The sequence below is a fragment of the Pollachius pollachius genome (assembly GCF_949987615.1).
Source record: "Pollachius pollachius genome assembly, chromosome: 13".
Taxonomy (NCBI): Eukaryota; Metazoa; Chordata; class Actinopteri; order Gadiformes; family Gadidae; genus Pollachius; species Pollachius pollachius.
In genome coordinates this window covers 14,547,334-14,571,953 of record NC_136946.1, presented here as the reverse complement: position 1 = coordinate 14,571,953, position 24,620 = coordinate 14,547,334, and the positions used below count along the sequence as shown (strand labels likewise).

The window sequence follows — 24,620 nt, the reverse complement described above, 5'->3', positions numbered from 1 at the left end:
AACCCACATGGGCTTGTTGGTGCATCTGTTCCTCTGCCAACAGTTATATGAACCGTTTCAGTGACCTCATCCCAAGGTCACAAAGATATGTGCTAGGACAGGACCAATCCTGTTTCTGTTACATGAATGCGATGTGTATAGAAAGACAAACAGTACTACTGCTAGTTGGCCTATATTGAGGATTTGCTTATGACAGCATTCTTCCAGTAATTATTTTCGGACCTAGCTGTCCCAATATTTTACCAAAGATAAATGATTCACGGGAGTGGATGAAGATTTCGAAGTGTATTTCTACAGTGGCCAATTACACAGTGTTGTTTCAAACCTTTAGACAGGTTTTAAGTTTACTACTGCTGGCCAAGTTTGTGAATTCTGCGAAAAAACAATTAGGGGCTTACAGATCCTCGACTCCAACAAAATGATTTGTTGAAACAAATATGAAGCAAAAGTAAATGAAATGCCCCTTTGACCCTGATTTGAGCTTGTCTGCCAGCAAACTTTAGATATGAATCTAAAGCCTGATTCGTGGGACTATCCAGTGCATGTATAGACACATGCCAAGGACAAAGCCACCCACATAGACCCTATATAAATGTGCTATTACTTTAGTTAAAAGCTTATATAAATTGCACTCATGCTACCATGAATCTCCAAGAGATGAGCTTCTCATGAACTGTATGAGGTTATGAAAGTACAACAACCTAAAGTATTCCTCAGGTTACAGCTGTGTGGATGCAGCTATATACTTGGTGTGTCCACGTGTAATCTGTTCTTCTTTTGGAATGGAGCACGAAATGTACATCATGTACTGGTTGACATATGTTCCACTGTCTAAGAATAGAACATTGTGTGAGATAGCGGAAAAACACATACATATTCAAGGTACTCAATCATTCAGCACAACTTCCAACGCACATAGATAAAAGATACATATTTCCGTAGTGTAGTCTTTTATTCTACAGTTGAACATTCAACGATACCGTTGAAAGGGATTTAGGATCAGGGAACTGTGGTGTACAAACATATTGACCAATGGCGTGGATGAAAAGGTGTTGAATGTACCGTATGCTGCGCATTTGAACAAATATTAGTGGAGAACAGTCAGGCGCTAACATTAGCATTGAGAAATAACAGTTGTCCTAAAGCCGTCCTTAATATTTACAGTTGTTTCGCAGACTACTCCAATGATCCCTGTGTTCCATTTCAATACAAAAAAAATTATACATGATTATTTATTAGTTTTGATTAGTCCTATTTTATATAATACTGGCATTTCTTAGGAGCATGGTAATGAAAAATATAATGTTCCCTAGTACGCTGTGATCTGGTACAATGAGCCGGTTTGGCATTCACTATTTCAATAATGTCTACAGACTATGTACACATTATTAGAACAACACTATAATCATTATACTCTTAAACACATGAAAACTTCCTGGGACACAATAATATTCGGAACAATCGGATCCAAAAGGCTCAGAGTACACATGCTTGGAAAGGTGATAGAGATGTTATTGGTTTGTTATAGATCCCAAAATATGTATTGTATAAAAATAGGAAGGATCAAATTGAGTACAATCAAGCTTCAATAAGCCGTGCCTGGTCCTGCACGTGACAATGGGAATTATCAGAATACTGACCAAGGGCATCTCCGAATAGTCAGGGCCTGCACTTATAATATATAAATACACACACACATGCGCAATATCTGTTTGAAACATAATTTGCAGGACTTGGGCATTTGGGGCAGCTATGGCACTAGAAATGGTTCACAGGGCCCACTATCTGAGAGAGAATCATGTTGATTCTCTCTCAGATATATGACAATTTAAAGACCTTAAATTGTGGGAAACGTTTACGTTTGCTCTCACACAACAGTGACATTCATAAGTCTGTGGATCGGTCTGATTAACTTCAGCTCAATCCATCTTTTAGCCATTATAACCATTGTTATTTCACATTTCTTTTATGAGCCTCAGTGCAACACTGGGCTCACTGTGATCTCCAATAATCAATTAAAATAATGATTAAGTTAGAGAGTGAAATATAGATTTTCTTTTAACAGGATTAATATACAAATGAATTTATTTTAAAAGCTTATAAAACCGGTTGTGCCACTATTATCGGGGCAAATGCGACCACCAACACTGGTGGTTTAAAATCATTTTGATTTAAATATACAATAATTTAGTATAGGGAGTACATCCAAAACATACAAACAAATGTTAATAAAATCCTAAAATAAATACTTTCTGCTGGTTGTGTTTTGTGTGAGGGGAAAAATGAGGTGGCCCTAATGGTTGTCCTAGAGCCTCAGGCTCAAGGGTCAACCGAATGCATTTCAACCCCCGTCCTTTAGTGTACCGTGGGCTGGGGTATACTAGCCATACTAGGGCATAACCGTGACAGCTCCTATGGTTTGTCCCACACTTATTCAGGCCAGGCGTGTCCCCGTTACTTGCCCATCTTCTTTGGCTCCTTGCTGGGCATGCACCAGTCGTCCGCCTCCGGAGTGGTCTGGTAGTGTCTCAAGGCGGACTGGTTGAAAACTGGAAGTCTCTCCACCGAGTCTGAGGACAATGCCTGGATAACAGCCGTGCAGCGTGGGGTCAGTGGCGGTCCTTGGGGCTTGTGTGTGTGTGTGTGTGTGTGTGTGTGTGTGTGTGTGTGGGTGTGTGTATGTGTGTGTGTGTGTGTGTGTGTGTGTGTGTGTGTGTGTGTGTGTGTGTGTGTGTGTGTGTGTGTGTGTGTGTGCGTGCGAGCCCCTCACCTTTAGGTAGATGACGGCCGAGGTGCCATAGCCCTCCATAGAGTACAGCTGAAGGTCTCCTTGGAAGTACTTGGCATACAGACGTGAGATTGGCAGGCCATAGCCAAAACCGGCCTGCAACAGGAGACGGAGGAAAGCGGTTGGTTCAAACATATAGACATTAAACATATCGATTGCACTGTCCCAGTCAACTTGTTTAAACATTAGCGCAAGGTTACTGCCAGCCTGCACCACTTCAATTGAGTATGAAGAGGTGTTTGCTTTGCAACTCTAAAGTTAAAGTCCGACTTAAAAACAAGTGGGCTAAGACATCCTAGTTAGGAATTCATTTGTAGTTATGTGGAGGCCTGATAAATAATGAATGACAACCTCCAAAAGGAAATAAGGTTCTGTAGGTCCTGTATAAGAAAGTGTTTGAATTCAACCGGTAGTTCAAAAGCAGGTCGGCTTAGCTCAAGAGGAAGAGCGGGTCAGCAGGTTGACTGGTGACCGGAAGGTACCAGTAACCAGAAGGTTACCAGTCAACCATGCAAGGTGACTCAACCGTGAGTGTGTGTATGATCCATTGTAAGTCGCTTTGGATAAAAGCGTCTGCTTAATGCCCTATATTTAAACATAAATGTGTTTTCACTCTTTCTTACACACAAAAAAAACCTTATCTCCATTGTTGCCTATCCACCAGCACATTTAATTTATCACATATTGCAGTGTGTAAATAACGTGAAACAATGTAATTTAAACCCCTGAAATCTGCGTTGGTATTAAACCAAAAAAATGGTGTTCATCTATAAAGCATTACATGACTTGTGTGTTTAGGGAGCAGAGTGATCATAGGGGGGTCATTCACCAGGGGAGCATTGCGGGAGTTGTCTATGTGGACGGGACTGGGGGCGGTAGAGTACATGTAGCTGAACAGACGCTCAATCTTCCTCAGAGGAACTCCTCCTCCGCGATCAGACATCTATCAGACAGAAGCAGAGCAAGGACAAAAAGGTGCCATTTTATATTTTGAAGGCAGGTGTCTGAACAAGAAAGCATATCCCAACTGGCAATTCACAGTTTTGGGAAACACAGTAACTATTATTATAGTTACTGTGTTTGCTTTAGCAGTATTGTATTATTTCCAACTAAACATGCCTTTGCATACAATGGGTCCACATAAACGGCATTTGTCCCGACGATTCACGCCTCATTTACAGAAGGACACCACAGTGTTTTGCTATGTATACAATACATAGGAAAAAGGTAAACATGTACTTTTAGCTCTTGCTGTACAGAGTTCAATGTTTCCCACATGTTTTCCATGCTGAATCACAGTAATAAAGTTTTCCCCTTCACTTGTCCATGTCTTCAAACATACTTTTGATTGAAGTTAGTTAGTAAGTTATGTGCATATCTTTTATTGAAAAAAGTATTGTGGCCCTCCCCTGACCCAAAATATTTTTGTATTATAGTACAATGAAAAACCACGTTTACAAAAGCGCTATATTATGTATATTTAAATAAAAAAAATAATAATACAGAACAACAGGAGGAAAACATAGGGAGCAACAGGGCCGGGCAAACGTTGTCCGGTTACATCCGCCCAGCCTCTGTGTACACTGCTGCAATCCCCACGGAGGTTACTGCGATGTCTGTGTACCTTGATAGTGAGGTCCTCGGAGCCGAGGGAAACTCGGACTTTGACTGGTGGCAGAGTGAAGCTCGCCTCATGGGTTTCCACCGTTGCTCTCATGGCATTCTGAACAGAGAAACCACAAACACACACACACACACACACACACACAGAATATTAGAAGGAGCGGGAGCATGAGTGGAGAGAGATAGAGGTCTTTGTGCCACAGCAGGACATTTAGTGGATTGCAGTCTCTGTCTCTCCAGTGTTTACAACTCTGCTCTGTTAAGCTCGGGAGGGGGTCATTCAGAGACACTTCGGTCCCCAAAGTGCGGGGGTTGACGTTTTCAGTACCTTGAAGAGCTCAAACAGCATGTGGTAGAGGTGTGAAGGCACGTAGACGAGGTGAAGAGGCTGGTCAGGGTTTTTGGCTGCAGAACACGAATTGGGTCAGTTGGGGACACAGAGCGATAGAGAGATGTAGGTTGTGAGTAGACAGTTGGGTGATAAACGAATGCATAACTCAGATTAAAGAGAGGGTTTTGAAGCCCCAGGTCAAAGATCCGAAACTACTACAACCAGCTACAGAGAGAACATTCCATGTATTAATGATTAGGCTTTGCCCTATTTTAGTCTTCAGTTAATAGCAGAAACATGTACAGCATGATCAAGGCTTTTTTGATTTAAATGCTTTGAAATAAAGACACAGTTCCTTTATAACTCACACGCACACGCAGACAAGGACACATACACTGAGGGGGAGTTAATGGAGCTGCCTCTTGCCCTGCTCCCTGAGCCAGGACATACGTACTGGCCAGACCTTGTCTGGTTCTCTGCCCCTTACATCTCTAAGATAACCAGGCGAGAAGGGCAGGGGTCAGACTGACAGAGAGAGAGAGAGAGAGAGAGAGAGAGAGAGAGAGAGAGAGAGAGAGAGAGAGAGAGAGAGAGAGGAGAGCGCCGTCCTCGCAGGACAGTTTATTTCAGCTTGGCACAACATGAGAGGATGACATTATACACCAGGCCTGACTGTTTTATTTTGTTTTATATAAATGATAATTCGTAAACTATAATGTGTTTAATGTAGCTTCTCTTTCCTTTCATTTAATTTTACTATAATATTACTATTATTTCTATATGTACATATGTACATCTGTATGTAGAGAGAGAGAGATGGTATGGTAGAGAGAGAGGCAGACACAGAGAGAGACACAGAGAGACAGACAGAAAGAGAGAGGCAGACACAGAGAGAGACACAGAGAGAGACAGAGAGAAAGAAAGACAGACAGACAGACAGACAGACAGACAGATAGAGAAAGACAGAGAGAGAAAGACAGAGAGAGATTCTGTGTAGGTCAAAGGCCTTTATTCCGGGGGGGTTTCAGAGTGCTGACATTCCCAGCTGATGCAGAGGAGAGACAAGCTAGGGACCCAGCTTAGCCAACACATTGTACAGTCACTGGATCACTTGGCCTACTTTCAGGGAACATGCGCGCGGTCAGACCCAGTTGCTCGCACTCGTACGCTGTCCTGAGTGAAGGAAGGAAGATGGAGGAGTGAAGGGAGAAGGCATTGTGTCGGTACTCACAGTTGACCAGAGAGATCTCCATGTCAGGGGAGGTCAGGTAATACTGCTCACACAGCATTTTGGAGGCTTCGTAGGCATCTGCAGAGTCACGTAGACACGGCTCACGTTAAACATTGAAATATGCTAATGAGATTCAATATTGAACCTGATTAGATAAGATCAAGAATGTGTCAAAGTAAACAAGCCACGGCTCTACTTTTCAAATACTAGGCCTTGAGGGGAAAGAAACACCCTTATCTGTGTGCACTGTACAGAGGGTTGTTCCTTATCTCAACGACAGCCGCTGTGACTATGTATAGAGGCGGGCCGAGGCAGCCTACGGAGGATGGCCAGTCGTTCACCTTTGACCACCTCCACCACGTCACAGCTGGGATCGATGCTGCCGATGTGCTTGGGGTGCGCTGGGTTGACGCTGCCGTCGAATATGAGCGCTGCGGAAGCAAACGTACACACACACACACACAGACACACACTCAACAGGGGCTGGTTCACACACAGCAGGGGCCATAACGCAAGCACGATGAGGCACAGGCCTGCGCGCGCACACACACATAGAGGAGGCAGCAGGTGGGCTCCCAGTGTGGTCACTGGCCCAACACCCCGCTACTCTAAGACATGTGTCAAAGCTCCAAGAGCTGGGAGGACAGGCTGTGTAGAGGAAACCGTGCCCATGTCCAATTGGGCCAATATGTTAAGGATCAGGAAACATAGATGATAATAGATTTGTAGACTTTAGATAGATTTGTAGACTCTAAAATGGCCCAAATCACCCTGATCATCATACAGGGTTCAAACGGGGTTCAAACCAAAAGGGGAACTGCCATTGCTGTGGCCGAGCTTAGCTTCCTCTCCGGCTGTGACTTATGAGGTTTGTTGTCTCATTAAGATTGGGAAGTGTGAACTTGCAAAATCTCACGTGTACTTCCCCCTAATCTTAGGAAAATCGGGAAAAAGAAAAACATGCTTAAAAAAGAAAACTGTGCCGAGCACAGCGTACTCACTATGCTGGTTCATGAGCATGCGCGTGGAGATGCGGCTCATGTAGAAGCGGTCCAGGAAGTACTGCACGTTCTGGTCGGTCACGGGGTCCACGCCGAACGCCTCCTTGTACTCCACCACCCCCTGCGCCATGGTGGGCACCACGTCGTTGTGCCTGTTCCTCACCGTCACCAGCGCCTCCGTGAACCTGAGGGCAATCCATACAGGGCGGAGGTTAGGGGAGGACGTTTTAGGGATAAGGGATGTCTTTGACTATAATGGAGCCTTTCCCCTATACCCCCCCCCCCCCCCCCCCCCCACAATGCCATTAGGGACAATGCAAACAATGTAAACAACAAAACTGCAAACTTTTTCAGCAATTTCTTTAAACAATGATGGCAAAATGAGCACAGGGAATTATTGGACATCAGCTAATAGGTACACTTTTCTACAATGCCTAAAATATCCAACCGGGAGGGATACGATTCATGACTAGAGAGTTGAGTTTTAGCGTGACTTACTTGGAAAGGACCTGTTTATCGCCTGGGTCTTGTTCCAGGAATTCCACAAGCTCCAACAGACTCTGTGAATACCTAGTGGCCACAAACAGATTTTATTAATGACTGATAGTCCAGACATTACCCTGTTATTAGTATATTAATGGATTCATTGAACAGATTTATTGAATGCTTCTTTCAATTGGCCACACTTTGTAAACCTGTGACCGGTCAACAGAGGCCTAGCTTCAAGATGAGGCTTGTTAGAATTAACCCCCACATAACGGAAGTTATGTGGAAGTGAAAGGACTTGCCTCAGACATGGCACGTGAAGGTTCATGACCTGAATAAAGATGAACCATGTGGGGGTCTCGTGACGACATCAGCCCTCCATTTGGAACCGTTTTTTTCCCTCAATTAAAAGCAGCAAATTGAAACTTGCGGTGCACAATTTAACCTGACATTAAAACTTCCAATGTACACAATACTGTACCACACACACACACACACACACACACACACACACACACACACACACACACACACACACACACACACACACACAGTGTGAGGGGAGGTAGCATTGGGAGGGTGCTAGCCCAGTAGGCTAGCACATTCGTTCTGCCCACTGGCTGTAAGAAAGTAGGTGAAAGGGGCCAGTGGCAGTGGCAGTGCGCGTGCGTGTGTCGACGTGCTGGCTTGATCCTCTGGCTGACCTTCAACAGTTATGACTATGTCTTTGAAACCCGAGCCCGCAGACAGTGATCTTCAACCAACATGTTGAAAACAACCCGCGGAAACACGTGCAAGTGGGCAGTGGCTCGTTTTAGCTTGGAGGTTGACTGCTGCATGAGTACATTACTTTTTCCACCCCAGTTTAAAAAGGAAAAAACAATAGTTTATCGAGTATATTGGCAATGCAATGACGTTGGCTAGACAGAAAGGAAGGGGAAGATTGGGTAAGGGAGGCTGATGCCTTATAAAAGACCTGACAGATGGAGTGAGGGAAACCAGAGAAGGAGATAACAGGGGTTACGTTTTAACCATGCCATTTTTTCACCTCTCCTGTCCTTGAGCTATGCCACATCTGCCAACATCTATCAAACAGTGGAGATAAACAAAGGTAAAATTCACGACGATTTTCAAATGACCTCACTCGCAAAGAGGAACCATGGTGGCATAGAGATCTTCTAATGTGCCAATGATTCTCAATGACTAGGTGCCAGTATACCAGTATACTAGTACCAGTATACAAAACACTCATAGGAGCAACATGACTAGGATTGTAAACTAGTGGTGAGAAACCATAGGCCACAAACTCTCCTAATAACAATATGAGCTTGTTGTGAAAGAAGCTACAGTTGATGAGAAAGGTGTCACGTGTGTAAGATGATAGGAGTTGGACTATGCAGCGGGATCGTGCACTGACACGACTTGAACTTCAGGAAGTTTACGCAACAACAAGAGGCCACAACACATCTCCATTGCAGACTACAGTGACAGTGAATACACCGTTCTGCCTATTTGGCCCCAAGCGGCTAGGAGGATGGCGCCCCAGAGTGCCCTGGGTCAGGGGCCCTGTTTTCAAACCATCTACTGTATTAAATCATAATATGGAGGCAGCCTCTGCCCATATTACTGTGACGCCATTTTATTTGTCACAGTTTTATTATCACTCTGTCACATCTTTATGACAACAATCTTTCACAATGACAACCACGTGATTTGCATTAGAGACAGTTATTAAGACCCATGGAGAAGCTAACTGAGCATGAAAGACGCGTGTCTAGATCTACTTTGAACAGAAGTTGTCTGGTCTGTCAGGTCCTTTGGAAGTACGTCACAACTTTAAGGGACTCTGCATTTGGCTTAAGCTGAATGCTTTTTCTGATAAGGGGAAGTGGAGCATACATTATATGACTGCACCCTCACTTATTATACACATAATATACCCGATGTCTGAGAAATAAAGAAGAATCATTCAGTTTTTCGCTCTGGGGAATCTACTGCTAAACATTGCTTTTTGGCGCCTAAGAATAACTAAAGGATTAGAAATGCTAATAAATAATCTTTAGCGAAAATAAATAATCCAAGCCAAAGGGCTTGTTTAGTGTGTGTAAACATGATTTCCTCACTAAGAAGAAGCATCATTTCTAATCCTCTGGTATCATGGTTTCAGGGCTAGGTCCAATACGTGGGTGATTCAGAGATACAAGGTAAACCGACATGCCCTCTGGAGGTGGTTCATAAAGCATCTTCCGAATCCAATCCAGGTAGAAATCCGGCCAATATTGTTACGGGTGCAATGGCAAATAAGCCATTGCTAAAGGGTCTGACTTATCTCAAACCCATACAACTTAATATGATGTTGTGTTGACCACTCTATGTGTAGAACCAGAAACTAGTCAGAACTGATGTTAGCACTACAAATATCTGGTCCTAAGGTTATCGCGTGGTCTAATAAGATATATCATAGATTAATCACTAACGAGTCCCCAACCAGAAAGGAAGAGGGAGACCATTCAGCTAGTCATTTTGGCTGGCAGAGCTGGCAACGAGGCCAAACAGTATAATGAGTGTTTCATTTTTATTCAAATCACCCATTTCAAGGAAAACGTTTAGGCACAGTGGATTAGTTATGTTAATCTACTGTGAGAACATAATAGGCCTACAAACGTTATCAGTGAATATATCATCTCAGAATATTGTAGCTTGATGGTCAAATGTAGCCTACATCTAAAGAAAACAAATCAGCTTTAACAAGGGTGGGAGAGTGAATGCCCCAGTTTGTTGTTGTTGTTGTTATAGTTATTACACAAGAGTGGAAGGTGAACAGAATGGCTGTCTCTTTCTGGGCCATACAGCAGGTGGGGGGGCCTACCAGCTGGCGAGGAGCCGAAGGGAGGGAGTACCAAGGAGCTTGTCGGGTAGGAAGTCAATCTCCTTCATGATATTGGCTAATCTGACCGGAAGTTCCTGGCGCAGGAACACAAAGGAGGTTTTCTCACAGGCATCGGTCGACCCTACAGTCAGATGGCACATGCACAAAACACATCAGCAAATTAAACAAATGCAAGAGTTTTATTGGGTCGTGCTTCTACGTGTACGTCTGAGGAGAACGTTACCGAGGGTCATACCGACAGAACTGCATGCAAGGTGGCCTACTGAGGAGATAATGACGATTATGATCTCATGCTATACTGTACAGTCTAAAATCCGTCCAAACGACTGTGTTGAGCTGTGTGTTCCAGACTGAGAGCAGTGACATTCTGGACTTAACCAGTTATGCATAGAATTTACCGAGTGCCCTATTCGAGGTGCATTGCTGCCACCGATTGCTGTTTTTATTCATAATACTTTACCATATTCATCACGTAGTTTAACCTACCCAAAGACTTGACATTGTATTTGCAGAACAGCTCACGCATAGTCTCAACACTTACCAAAGTCAATGAATTGCTTCATAGACAAAGGCGAAGGGGAGAACTTGGCGAATCGTTCCACTTGTTTTGGTATCCCGACCATCCGGCTGTTTTTCAACAGATATTGTGCAAACTTCATATTTCCCCAAGGTTGAATCACGTCTTGTTATAAATGTAAATCGGGGACACAGTGCCCTTTCTTGCGAGCTCCAGCCTTGCAGACGTTAACGGACCAGGCAGAATTCAGTTACGCGTTATGCATTCAGCTGCTTTCGTTATGGCGACATGATTAAATTAAGGATACCCCTAAAGATCCTCCACGTTTGATCCTCTGTGTGGCATCCTTGAACTTGGAATCGACTTCATTTTTCTAGCAAACAACTTGACTTATGTGCAGCGATTTTGTTGACAGAAAAAGTGATGAGATGGCCAGTAAATTCAACCAATGAGCAGAGAGATAAACTGGATTTTCTTTGGGGGGGCGGGGTTTATGATGTTTACGTAACGCTGCTAATCAATAAAACCAAGTCAAAGAAGTAAGAGATTTTTTTTATTATACAATCCTAAGAATTTATCAAATAAATAAATAAATTAAACGAAATTTCCGTTATTTTGGATTAGATACGTTATTGTTGTCAGCGTGGGGGGGGCAGCTGAGCCAAGTAACACGACCACCAGGGGGCAGCGTTTCCTAGACACGAGACATGGGACGCCGCCACCAGTCTCCTCTCTCCGTCTCCTCCCCATCACCACCCTGCCCTCTTTTGGATGCGCCTCGCTATGCACCTGTTTTATTTTGATACTACAAGTGACAAAATACTTAAGCCAAACATGTCTCATTAGCGTAATAGGGACAAACGGTTCCAGACGAGGATTCATTCAGTGCTTCGGCTGATCATCAACCGATGTCAGTCAGCTGACGGTGTGGTGAATGGTCGCAGGGCAGCAGTGAGACAGCATCTTTTTGCCGCCGGTGACACATCATTATCTGTAAGAGCGCACAAGGTACTCGGCATTGCAACGTTAGCTTGTTGTAAAGGCGTTATTGTCTGTTCAGTGATTGTATTTACAGTAGGTCAATGCCTTTGTTGTTATGGGATGAAACGCAGGCACGCCTTTAAATGTCGCAATTCGACGTTTAGCCTGTATAATTTAGGTGATTTGGGGGTTTAGCTAAAAATAGTTTTGTTGTCTTGTCTTCTCAAGGCAACAGAAGGGCAATATTATTGCCACGCGTTTCATTTGTGTACAACTATGTTTATTATCGGATTTTAAGTGCGTCACCCACGTCAACGCAGATATAAACTTTTGTTTGTCTGCCACAAGTCTATCGTCTATTCATAGACAAGAAATTGTTCAGCTTCAGTTGTGTCCTGCCATTGATCTAAAGAGGCTGGATTTGGAATAATCTGACAGCTGATTTTAATAACGGAAACGGACAAATGTACATTGAGTCATTTGCTTGGTCTCAGTGCATTACACCATCATTTGTGAATACGTTGCACGTGTTACACATCAGAAAGCACAAAACACATCCTGAGGCACGTCAGACACATTCTCATGGTTAATGATTGGGAATGACATGCTATTGGACTATGCCTGGTGTTTAGACATGGTCAGCTAGTGTTGCGGCAGGGCTTGTCAAGGACGTCATGTAACAAACCATTAGACAAGCATTATGTCTTTTTTTGTAGTGACCATATTTCTGGGCCCAGTGGAAAACCATGGCGGACAAGAGCGACCTCAAAGCAGAGCTGGAGCGCAAGAAGCAGCGCCTAGCCCAGATCAGAGAGGAGAAGAAGAGGAAAGAGGAGGAGAGGAAGAAGAAAGAGGTGAGGGGAAAAGTGTCTGAACACCCACACGTCGTCCCAGCCACCTCACCATCCCCTACATAGCCCGGTGTAACCTCCTGTGTGTGTGTGTGTGTGTGTGTGTGCTTACTTTTGTCAGGCCGCAGCACAGCTTCGGGTGAGCGTTCATTCTACACACAGATACACATGTTCACGCGCACATCGAAGCCCGTAGATGAGCTTATGCTGTTGTGTGTGTCTGACTGTCAGTTTGTGTGCGTCATACGGCTTGTGTGTGTGTGTGTGTGTGTAGGCATGAGAACAGGGGTGTGTGAGAACGTGTGTATGTGAGCATGCATCATTGCATCATTGTGCATATGGGTGTGGATTGTGTGTGTGTGTGTGTGTGTGTGTGTGTGTGTGTGTATGTGTGTGTGTGTGTGTGCGCGTGTGTGTGTGTGTGTGTGTGTGTGTGTGTGTGTGTGTGTGGGTGCGTATGTGTGTGTGTGTGTGTGTGTGTGTGTGGGTGCGTATGTGTGTGTGTGTGTGTGTGTGTGTGTGTGTGTGTGTGTGCGCGCGCATGTGTGTGTGTGTGTGTGTGTGTGTGTGTGTGTGTGTGTGTGTGTGTGCGCGTGTGTATGTGTGTGCGTGTGTGTGTGTGTGTGTGTCAGTGTGTGTGTGTGTGTGTGTGTCAGTATGTGTGTGTGTGTGGGTGTGTGTTCGTTGAGGAGCTGACAGTGTGTGCTTGGACCGTACAGTCAGAGAACCAGCAGAAGGCGGAGGCGGCGCCGCAGGACTCGGACCTGGACCGAAAGCGCCGGGAGACGGAGGCCCTGCTTCAGAGCATCGGCATCTCCCCGGAGCCCCCACTAGGTAAACACCCCCCCCCCGACCCCACTCCTCACCACACCCCCCTCAGGGCTGCACAATGAAATACATGCTTATCGAACTTGTGATGCTGGCAACTCTAACGAGCTAATCCTGAAAGGTTTGCCGTTAATATATGGATAAAAATATATATTTAAACACATATTATAGTTAATATGTGTTGGGTCCCAATAGTAAACACTGTGGAGCAGAGATGCTTCATGGGTACAGTGTATGTAACGCCATTGTAAGTGTTTAGATTCCGTAATACATATTGTAAACGCCTGTGTTATACCATTATTGTGTACATGTGTGTGTCAGAAAAGTTTGCATCCCCCCATAGCTGTTTCTGATAAGCTCTCATTGTCATTACCTGTGTTGCGTGTTGTACGGCCTCCGTAAACCAAATAACTTCAATAGTAAGCTTTGGTTTCAAAAATAAGATCAAGATGGCTTTTATGGATTCCTATTTTCCACAACTAAGCCCTATTTATAGCCGGATAGGACTGATAGCAATACCACTATATTATACCCCCAGCATAAGCTGTTGTCAATTCTTGATTGGCTTATAGTAGAAGTTATATACCCATTGTTAAGGAGATTTTACACATTCTGTATTGTGCATTGTATGTATAAGTGGCATACCAATATTATTGAGTACATTTGGTGTTATTGTATCTTTATTTATATAAAACATGTACCGAATTTACTGAAAATGATGTGAATACAGAAGTTATGTTTGCATGCCAAAAAGTATAAAATGGCTCAAATCATCTGCATTTTTTATCCTTTCTGTGTATGATTTAATTTTTCCTCTTCACATTTCAAACATATATTTTTACCCTGGGTTTATTTTACTTTTTATCAGTGATGGACAATTCCCGGTTTAAGAGTATGCAATGTTTTCGCTGCCCAACTCCCAACAAATTGTTCTGATCAGTCATACATTAGTTGTGGATTGATAACTAGCAAATCCAAATGGTCAAGTCAGACTCAATTTGGATAATGTGTCTGTTAAATGTATCAGATAAACACTAAATGTAAATCAAAATACAATTTTTGTTTTGTTTTACTTCTAAACCTGGAAATTCCAACTCTGCCTTTATTTATTATTTATACTGTAAGTATTATCAAGCAACAATGGGTTGCACAACCTAAAATGTTGTGCACATTGTCCATTGGCAATTTAATCATCTAAGTTAATATCATTCATATCATTTGATGTATTTATATTATTCTTATTTCATCTTTAATTTTGCATTCCTCAACATTTGTTTCCTCACATTGACAGAAATCTATAATGGTGTCCCAAGATATGAAAAGCAAAACGAATACACGCCACTGTGCTAAACTAACCGACAGATTCAGGATCTTCCTCTTTTGCCTCCAATTCCCAGGATCCCCGGCACTCCCAGCAGCCCCTGGGAAAGGCTCAGCAGTGTTCTGTAGTGGTCCACATTGAAACACTTAAACTTAACATTAGGTCACGGATGTACCCAATGCAGTTATAATATGCATTATGAAAATACTTTGAAAACTATACTTTTGAAAGAAGCAAACAGAGCGATATAATAATGACCATGACAATCAAAAAACCTAGAAAAAAAACAATTTGATGCTCTTTCCCCCTTCTTTCATTTTGTTTTAAAACTTTTGTCCTTTCTTTCCCCATCCACCATTACGCTTTTCTACCTATATTTTAAAACATCTCCCCTTTCTTATGTTATGTTATTTTAATGGCACCCGCCCCCTCTCCCTCTGCTTGGGGTGACCAGTCCATCCGCTGCAGCCTTTAATGCTGGATACATGTTATTTTCATTATTTAGTCCCGACCCCCGTGTCCCCCTCCAAATCAGTGAGCACGCCCAGCGAGGCCGGGAGCCAGGACTCTGCTGAAGGCGGGCCGGCCGGCAGGTGAGGCTGGCAAGTTTCCTCAGTGGTACTTTAGCGCCACCTAGGGGTTGGATCTGAGTAGCGTTCCTGTCTAAGAGTAATTATAATTCATTCTTGGATATCATTTGTGGTGAGAAAGATTAATACACCTCATAATTATTATTTATATACTTATTTTCCTCTGTATTCTGGACATTTTCCAATATATACTATCCCTTATTGGGAGAAAGTTTGTTTTACCTTTAACTTACTTTAAAATGCACTCACGATGTCAGTTTTAACGCTAAAACGGAATCTTCAGAAATGTAATGTATTCTTCATATATTTATTCCTAACTGCGGAAATGAGTTACATGTGATATTAACGCTTCACTTCACAAAGTCAAACAGTCCGTTTGACCTTGAGTTGTCAAACAAGTTAAGAAGGTAGCTATCCTCGCATAAAAGAACATAATATATTGTCATATTTCCTCATCCTTTACATTGGATGCTGTCTAAGAGGTCCCCAGTAAACTTGTAAGGTGCTTTGCGGCTACATTGGAAAACGTTTTATTTGATTATACTGTATATGTTTTCTTTTTGTCTGTCACTTGGAGCAACAGATATAGGTAAGGATCAGAGTGTGTCAGTGTGCTTGATGTTGTGGGGTCTGGTGTTTTTTCTTCTTTATAAAACATTGTTGCTATTAGGTTAATTGTCACAACCTATCATGTTTGATGAACACAGTCAACCCATTGAAATAATCCCAGAAAGACAGTTTATTGATGCTGTCTGGTCAGCAGTTTACATAGTAACACACCTTTAAAGAAACATATTTGCAGTATACTATTAAGGGAGGATAGTGTTAAGGGTCATTGACTCCCAGTCTAAAGGTTCTGGGTTCAAACCCCAATGTCCACAGTCTAACTGTAAGGTGTCTTTGACATGAGCAAAATGCCTAACCCCACCTACTATTTGATGACGTCTATCTACTCCAGTTTACTTGGGATTAAATACTTTGACTTTACCGTCCAGTTTGGGTCAGTGACTTCATCCAATGTTAGGCCGATATTTATTTATCGGTATATCACAAATATAAAAAAATAAATAGATAAATAATTCAGTACATCCCAGCTGAAGTTGGCCATCCCTGTCCCACCAGTTCGCTCAGGTTGCTACTCACTGTTGAGGTCCATGTATGAGCGAAGCCCAAACATTGGGGTGGATCCATCGAGGGTCTTTAGTTCTGGTACGGCCCAGGGGGTAGAATTAGGGCCAGGAAACCAACAACACACAGGGGAGGGACTGACAATGGAAGAATATGGATTCCTATCTTCATTTTTTTAGCTTGTACCAATTGGATTTTACCCATCGGTGAGTCAGTTCAGTGCCTGGAATTTATTTGATAAATCCCCAAATCCCTCCACCAGAGTATGGCATGCCGATACGAGCCCTCGCCCTGAGGCCCCCTCTGTGCTCGTATGTGTGTGCACGTCTGTATGTGTGGGGGTGTGTGTGATTTGTGTTGTGCTATTTGTATATGTCCCCTCTTAGGTCAGGGTTCTCTAGAAACAAGTCACAAGCGCTGAGCGACAGGTAAGACCTTCCACCTCAATCCCCCCCCCCCCCCAAAAGCTGAGGTGTCACCCCCTCAACGCCAAACGGACCTCGCCGCCGCGTGGTCAGCTCACCTCAACGCCCCCCCCTTCTCCCCCGGCCCACCTGTCTGAAGCCCTGTCGTCCGTGCGATCCCTTAACACCCACAGCCCTCAGATTCCCGTTACACAACGCTTAACGCCTGCATGATTCTTCTGCACTGTCGTCCAAGTCGGTTTTACCGCTTCTGTCTTCGGTGGGGGGTTGGTGGGGGGGGAGTCTGACAGGCTCAGCGTCCTAAAGTACCGGTGGTGTTCCTGTAAAAAAAAACAACTGTCAGGATAAAGTAGTGCTTTGGCACAGTGGGACATTGGAGTCATAGCAGGCATGTTGACTGCTTCTATAAGCTGCTGTCCCCCATCAAAGGAGCAGGAGGGACCTCCCTGCCCCCTGCAGGGGGTGGGTCACACAGCAGCTCTGGGCATCGCTAGCCTGCCTAGAGAATGTACACACAATGCGCTTTGGAGTATCGGGTTGCAAATGCAGATAATGATACTAAAAACATTACAATTAATGAATGTGTAGATTTGTGTTTGCATTTACCCATATGAATCTTTGATCGGTTTGGATCAAAGATAATGGAAATTAAGGTTACTAAAGACAGTGAGAAACAGATGAATCTGCTATAATACGTTTCTATATTTTATTATTTATAATGAAATGTAAAATTGCATTTACAAAGGCATTTCTTATTTAGATGACTAAATTGAATTTAATCCCTTATATATCTTTAATCAACTAATCAGTATTACCCCTTAAATATTTCTGCATTGCAAACGTATGTGTGCTGAGCAGCCTTCTGTAGCTTCCTGTACACGGTTAAATTAGTGCCAGAGGTAGCTGTCATAGCTTCCTCAATACATGGATCCTCAATTCAATGTATCATCCTGTTCTGGATGTGAAATATATACATCCTCAACATCACTGTCCCATTATTCCAACATTGAATACAATAACCATAAAAAATCTTCTTCTTTTTTTTAATAATAAAAGGTTAAGTCTGCTTTGTTTACTTGCTGCCAATGATTTTATTTACATGATAATTGCATTCCTGGAGATTTATGTATCTATTACAATGGAAAGTATAATCATTTTATGTGGGCCATTTTAGATAGACATCAGACTCAGCCTCAAACAGCATAATGTACACAACCATATTATCAGCTTACTGAATTGTTTGCATGCATTGGGCGGTTCAGTGTGCATATATAAGTAGTAACCCGGACTGTTTCATATGCTCTCCCTCTCTGTTGGCTCCCCCTGCTGGTGGAACCAGGACACTGCAGTGGGACACCGACCCCTCTGTGCTGCAGCTGCAGTCAGACTCTGAACTTGGGTGAGGCTCGGTCTTAGTTTCCACGTCTCCTCTCTTGTCTTCCAAGGAAAATAAATCACAGTGCCCCTGGTTATCGTCAGTAGGTGCGGCGCTCAAATAACAGTGAGAATGATATCCTCATTGAGATGATCATTGATGGGTATTTGAAAGAATATGAACCGGTAACTCACATGAACTCTCTCTGAATCATATAAAGTGCAGGTATTTATATCATAGTGAAAAATGTCATATTGCAGCTCATAAATCATCACATCTGGCAGCCTAAAATCAGTCTTCAGATGCTCTTGGCTTTAGTATAGGGTAGGAGAGTGTAGTGGCTCAAACACAAACTTACTGGGTTCAATCCCCAATGTCCACAACCTGTAGGCAAGCAGGTGCTTAATGAAATGTCTTAATGACTAAAATTACACCAATTCAATGTAACTGGATTCAAACTAGATTACAATTCAATCGTTTTCTATGAATGGCTGCTAAGTGACTAAAAATAGGTAGCCAATGTTCTAACGCAAGAATAAAATAACCTCACATTCACAGACAAATGCATCACCATGACAACATCCTGCCTCTATTCCACAGGCGTCGGATGCAACGGCTGGGGCCATCCAAGATCATCCAAGTGGACTTCCTCCCCAAAGAGTTGGTCTCCTACTGCAAGGAGACGCAGACCCCCCTCACCGCTCACCTCTCCGAAGGTGAGAGAGAGAGAGAGAGAGAGAGAGAGAGAGAGAGAGAGAGAGAGAGAGAGAGAGAGAGAGAGAGAGAGAGAGAGAGAGAGAGAGAGAGAGAGAGAGAGAGAGAGAGAGAGAGAGAGAGAGAGAGTGAGTGAGTGTGTTTGTGTTTACATAATTCCGTGGGTGAATCAAAAAGACCCACTCACAAGCTGGTGTGTGTGTGTGTGTGTGTGTGTGTGTGTGTGTGTGTGTGTGTGTGTGTGCGTGTGTGCATTCACACATGTTACTATGTATCTAACACAATACGAAAGTATTGGTCTGGTGTGTGATTGGTGTGTACGGTGTGTGTGTGTGTGTGTGTGTGTGTGTGTGTGTGTGTGTGTGTGTGTATGGGTGTGTGTGTATGTGTGGGTGTGAGTGTGAATGAGAGATGGAGCGAGAACATAAAAGGAAGAAACGATTCAAGACTCCCCATCATAAAATGAGGTTTGACGGGGTGTCTAAACTCCAGTGTATTATCTTAACAGGACACCCGTTCAGTTCCGTTTCTGATGCTAATGTCGTCTCCAGCTGCAGAGTTCAAATCCTTTCTCTGCAGGGCTTGATTAGTCCAGCTACACAACGCTGGGCGCACTGGGAGTTCCAGTTCTTAAGCCAAACACATTTAAAACTCGATTTAACGCATATTACTCGGTAGTAAAAGTATCACCACATTTGAAAGATTAGTTTAGAGCGAGTCTAATTCTATTATGGCCTTCTGCATGGAGGTGGGCTACAAACGCTACGACAGGGGGGAGGGTTTTGGCCCAAAAAGAGGGGAATCGTCTGTGTGTGTGTGTGTGTGTGTGTGTGTGTGTGTGTGTGTGTGTGTGTGTTTGATCGCTCTCCTGACTAAACGCATCCATGTGCTGAGAGGTGAGGCGGTTGCGTTGGCTGAGGGAGGGACGGGGGGGGGGCAGTGGGGGATCCAAGGAGAAGGGCTTCAGTTTACCATCGGCCTTGTTCGGCTGGAGGGCGGGGGGGGGGGGGGGCGGGGGGGTTGCCACGGGGGCGGAGGCCGTGCATGGACGGGTGACACTTACTGGAAACGTACCGTTGTTCCAATAAACGGAACCACATGCTATTTAAGATAATACCGTGAGTGTGTGTGAGTGAGTTTGGTGTGTGTATTTGTATGTGTGTGTGTGTGTGTGTGTGTGTGTGTGTGTTTGAATGAGACAGGATATGCATGCATAGTGACCGACCGGCCACGTCCCGTCACTCACTACATATAAGCGAGCACCTGTAAACATATTCACAAACGGCCTCACCAACCCACATTTACATTTACTGTAAAACAAATAAACACACACAGACACACACGAATGCACACACGCACACACACACACACACACACACACACACACACACACACACGCACACACACACACGCACACACAGTACAGTAAACAGAGGTCTTCTCTCCGTCCCTTCCGCTGGTCCATGCCAGCTGGGGGCCGCAGGGCTGTAGGTCGGTGTGGTGGCCTGCGTAGGGGACTGTACTTCCTGTTTCCTGTCATTATCATACATAGTCTGGTAGGGACCCTGCTCCTCCCCTTCCCTCTGCTCCATGCCTCGCCAACCCCCATTCCCGCTAGTCCCAGATAGAATCTCACCTCGCCCAGCCTTAAAATAAGTGTTGCACAATACCGTGAATAGTGAATCATCATCATTCAGTGGGAATTGACCCCGTAACCCAAGTGGTGTCGATTCCAGGCTCTGCCTTTCCTTAACCCCTTTGCTCCTACATATATTGTTTCATTGTGCATTGCTAGGAGAAAACTGTATGCAGGGAAGATTGAGAGATCCCATGTCCTTAATTTCTACCAATGATGAATGCCAACATTTCCATTGTACACACATGCCCTCAATAGAGGTCCTCAGATTTGAGGTTAAGGTTCAATCAAGCAGATATGCAAATGCTAAACCCTGTGATTCTCAAAGCGGTACGCATGGTTAGGGTTAGTGCAGCAATCTGGCAAAGCATCCCGTTTCGATCGTAGCATACAAATTATCGTGGCTGACAACCACCACTATACCCCATGAAAAAGTTGTTTCGTCAGTGATTGGACAAATGACAATGGGCACCTCTATATATTTTTGGCATGCATTTCTGTCTGCAGAATAACATGGATATGGCTGCTTGCGAAAGCATTCTCACATACAAACGCGTGCACGCCCACACACACACACACACACACACACACACACACACACACACAAACACTGAGATGCACACACGCTTCACATAAGAAATATATTTTTCTTGCCTCTTCGTGGTTAAGCGCAACCCGGAGTCTGAAGTGTGCGTGTGTCCGTGTGTCAGTGTGTGTGTGTATGTGTGTGTGTATGTGTGTGTGTGTGTGTGTGTGTGTGTATGTGTGTGTGTGTGTATGTGTGTGTGCTATAAAACATCTGTGAGCCAGAGCAGTCTTTTGGAGGTCTTTTGGGAGGTGACCTTGACCTCTGGAGAACTTTCTATTCCTGCAATGTGCGAGTGTGTTTGTTTGTGTGTGTGTTTGTGTGTGTGTGTGTGTGTGTGTGTGTGTGTGTGTGTGTGTGTGTGTGTGTGTGTGTGTGTGTGTGTGTGTGCGTGTGTGCATGTGTGGATGTGTGTTTCTTCAGATGTTGATTGGAGCACCTGTCTGAGCTGTGTGTTGTGTTTGTTCAGGCCAGGTCTGGGGGTTCCTCATGTTAATTAGCAGACACACACACACACACACACACACACACACACACACACACACACACACACAGAAAATGTTTCAGTTTTCAGGCTTGAAGAAGCAGCTTGCAATGGCTGGGTCAAAGGATAACAATCTGTCAATCACTACCATGTGACTGGAGCTTTTATGTGTGTGTGAGACACCAGCAGGTTGTGGCCCCAGTGGCCCCGTGAACTAATTTAGGCATGTCTGAAAAACATTTGAATTTATTTATTTTTGTGGTAAGATCGCTATCGGTTCTTTTGATAAGAAAAAAATGTGGAATTATCCTAAAATAAGGATTCATGCAATTGAATAATACAAATATAATAAACATATTGCAACCTATTTTTAACTAATTATATTCTTTACTCTATTCTTTGTCGTCTTTTGTTCTGTACTTTACCCTCCAATTAAGTCCACCACCCCCCCCCCTCCTTCTCATCGCATTAAATTCCATGTTTTTCTTCTAGTCTTATTTTCTTCCCTGTCTATTCATTCGTCCTTCTCCTCTGGGGTCTTATTGGGGCCCTCAGGAGCCACTGGAGAACTGTGTGTGTGTGTGTGTGTGTGTGTGTGTGTGTGTGTGTGTGTGGTGTGTGTGTGTGTGTTTGTGTGTGTGTGTGTGTGTGCGTGTGTTTGTGTGTGTGTGCGCGCGTGTGTGTGTGTGATTAGCCTCCGGGGTGGTTTCTGCATTATGTTCTAGAAATGGACGTTTGTGGGAACAGAGTCGAGGCGGGAAAAGAAGGATGTATAAGCGGCCAGGCGGTCGGTGTGTGAGAGAGTTTAGCGTATGGGGAAAAAAACACTGTGGACGAAAAAAAGAGGCGATCAGATGTCTGCAGAGGCCCGCAGAATTCTTGGGAGAGTGTGTGTGTGTGTCCATATGTATGTGTTCTTGTGTGTGTGTGCGTCTGTGTTTGTGTGTGTGTGTGTGTGTGTGTGTGTGTGTGTGTGTGTGTGCGTACATGCGCAGCGGAGACGTATCCCATGACAGTAGACATCATACCTCTGAGCCCCATGCGAAGCAGAGCACCAGCAAAAATATACATACAGCAATCATACAATTTTCATAGCCCTGAGATGAGCCACGCCACACACAATGAAGGTTTTCACATAATAGCGCTTTACTCAAACACAAAGTTCCTCATGACTGACCACGACTCGGCCCTGTCTCACGTTCCCACCGATAACGTGAAAACCTCAGATCAGTTGACCGCCATCGTTTCCAACCGTTATGAATGACGTTACAATGTGTGTTGTTGCGTTGCTACATGACCTATGCCAAAGCGAGCGGTGCATGTGTGAAAGGACTCCAGTCCCCACCGTCATTTCTTTAATCACTTTAACTTACTGGTGACTCAGAGATTCTCTCATGGGTTGCCCTTTCGCTGAACTGTTGACACCGCTAGTTCTCACACTGACCCGCATTCTCCGGTGTGTGGCTCGGGCGTGTGCGCTTCTGTGTTTCCCTTGTGTCGTGCATTTGTTTTTGTGTCGGGGTATATGTGTGTGCACGTATAATTTGTTATCGAATCAAATTGAAAATTGATTGTAATTGTATTTTTCTCAACATCAACTGTCTGGTGTAGTTTGCACACACACACACACACACACACACACACACACGCACGCACGCATGCACACAAACACACACACACAAGAGTGTGTGTCCCCATAGGCCTGCGTGTGACTCTCATTTAATAATGCCTTAATATGATGACTTCTCACTTCCTCAATCAGCGCCGGTGATATGGAAGCCACCCCCCCCTCCCCCCCGTAGCTTCTCTTTTCCCATTGGCTGCCCGGCGATGTCTGTCCGTCCGTCTGTCTGTCCCGAGCACTGTCCATTGTGTCGGCCAATCGGATTACCTCCACTAGTCACGGTTGGCTCCAGACGATTAACAAGGTCTCATAATGGCAGTGAATGGACACACTCTTAACACATAAAGACATGCTGGTGGGATAGAATAAGAGCTAGTGTAACTTGCACTGCCAACTTGTCCTGCTGGGGTCAGACGCAGTGTGTCTGCGCGTGCGTGTGCGTGAATATACATATCCCTGGATAATTTGAGTTAGGTTAAACACTGGCCTTTAATAGAGTTCCCTTGGGAAAGAGAAGGCTGGTGGTCTGATGGGTATGTGTGCCCATTTTTTTGTTATTTTATGTAATCTATTCTCATAATAATGCAGTGATGCATTTCTGTTTAGTATTGCATGGATAGAACATTTGTGCAGTTGCTTTTGTAGGTCACCGCAGACAGACCCACATGCAGAGGGTCCAGGAGGAATTCAGAAATATGGCAGAAATACTTTTTTGGATTCCCTGATGATGCCATGTGCCAAAATGTGCCAGCATCATACTTGCCTTTTTATTTAGGGAGTCCCATTATCGCTCTCTCTCTCTCTCTCTCTCTCTCTCTCTCTCTCTCTCTCTCTCTCTCTCTCTCTCTCTCTCCTCTCCCTTTCTCTCTCTCTCTCCCTCTCTCTCTCTCACTCTCTCCTTCTCTCTCTCAGTCTGACCCCTGTCCTTCTTGCCTGGTTCTCTTGGAGACGTGGGGGACAGAGCACCAGACGAGGCCAGGCCGGTAGGCATGTCCTGCCTCAGGCAGCAGGGCAGCAGGCAGCTCCATTAACTCCCCTGATCCCAATCGGAACAGGGCTATCAGCTCTGACTGTCAAACAGTCGGTGTGCATGTGTGGGTGTGTGTATGTCTGTGAAGGAGCACGTGCTATAATAAGTGTGGGCTATTGTCCACGTAGGCCAGGCAGTTAGAATGTGTGTGTGTGTGTGTCTTTGTGTGTGTGTACGTGT

At 44.2% G+C, this 24,620-nt stretch overlaps 2 protein-coding genes across 2 annotated transcripts in view; one reads left to right on the top strand and one right to left on the bottom strand.

The window, feature by feature from the left end:
- Nucleotides 1–942: 942 nt before the first annotated feature.
- On the bottom strand, nt 943–11,284 carry pdk4 (pyruvate dehydrogenase kinase, isozyme 4). Its single transcript, XM_079749600.1, has 11 exons — nt 10,892–11,284; nt 10,330–10,471; nt 7,473–7,544; nt 6,975–7,159; nt 6,315–6,404; nt 5,974–6,051; nt 4,740–4,816; nt 4,413–4,511; nt 3,618–3,731; nt 2,771–2,884; nt 943–2,583 (listed from the first exon to the last, which is right to left on the bottom strand). Exons 1-11 carry the CDS (start codon nt 11,007–11,009, stop codon nt 2,455–2,457), a joined length of 1,218 nt encoding a protein of 405 aa, XP_079605726.1. The 5' UTR covers nt 11,010–11,284; the 3' UTR covers nt 943–2,454.
- Nucleotides 11,285–12,594: 1,310 nt separating this feature from the next.
- Nucleotides 12,595–24,620, top strand: part of dync1i1a (dynein cytoplasmic 1 intermediate chain 1a) — a gene marked incomplete at both ends in the record, with an annotated part of 50,935 nt that continues 38,909 nt past the window's right edge. The window contains 7 exons of the mRNA XM_079749916.1: nt 12,595–12,702; nt 12,821–12,838; nt 13,419–13,533; nt 15,303–15,441; nt 16,953–16,994; nt 18,331–18,390; nt 18,967–19,082. Of these exons, the coding sequence (XP_079606042.1) occupies nt 12,595–12,702; nt 12,821–12,838; nt 13,419–13,533; nt 15,303–15,441; nt 16,953–16,994; nt 18,331–18,390; nt 18,967–19,082 (598 nt within the window). The remainder of the gene's footprint in view (nt 12,703–12,820; nt 12,839–13,418; nt 13,534–15,302; nt 15,442–16,952; nt 16,995–18,330; nt 18,391–18,966; nt 19,083–24,620) is intronic.

What these genes read in the sequence shown, in the direction of transcription:
- pdk4 (XM_079749600.1), bottom strand. Translation starts at nt 11,009, where the DNA reads ATGAAGTTTGCACAATATCTGTTGAAAAACAGCCGGATGGTCGGGATA. An exon ending in CGTGGTGGAGGTGGTCAAAG is followed by an intron (nt 6,052 to 6,314) that starts GTGAACGACTGG and finishes GTGACTCTGCAG; the next exon opens with ATGCCTACGAAGCCTCCAAA. An exon ending in CGGCCGTCATCTACCTAAAG is followed by an intron (nt 2,584 to 2,770) that starts GTGAGGGGCTCG and finishes GCTGTTATCCAG; the next exon opens with GCATTGTCCTCAGACTCGGT.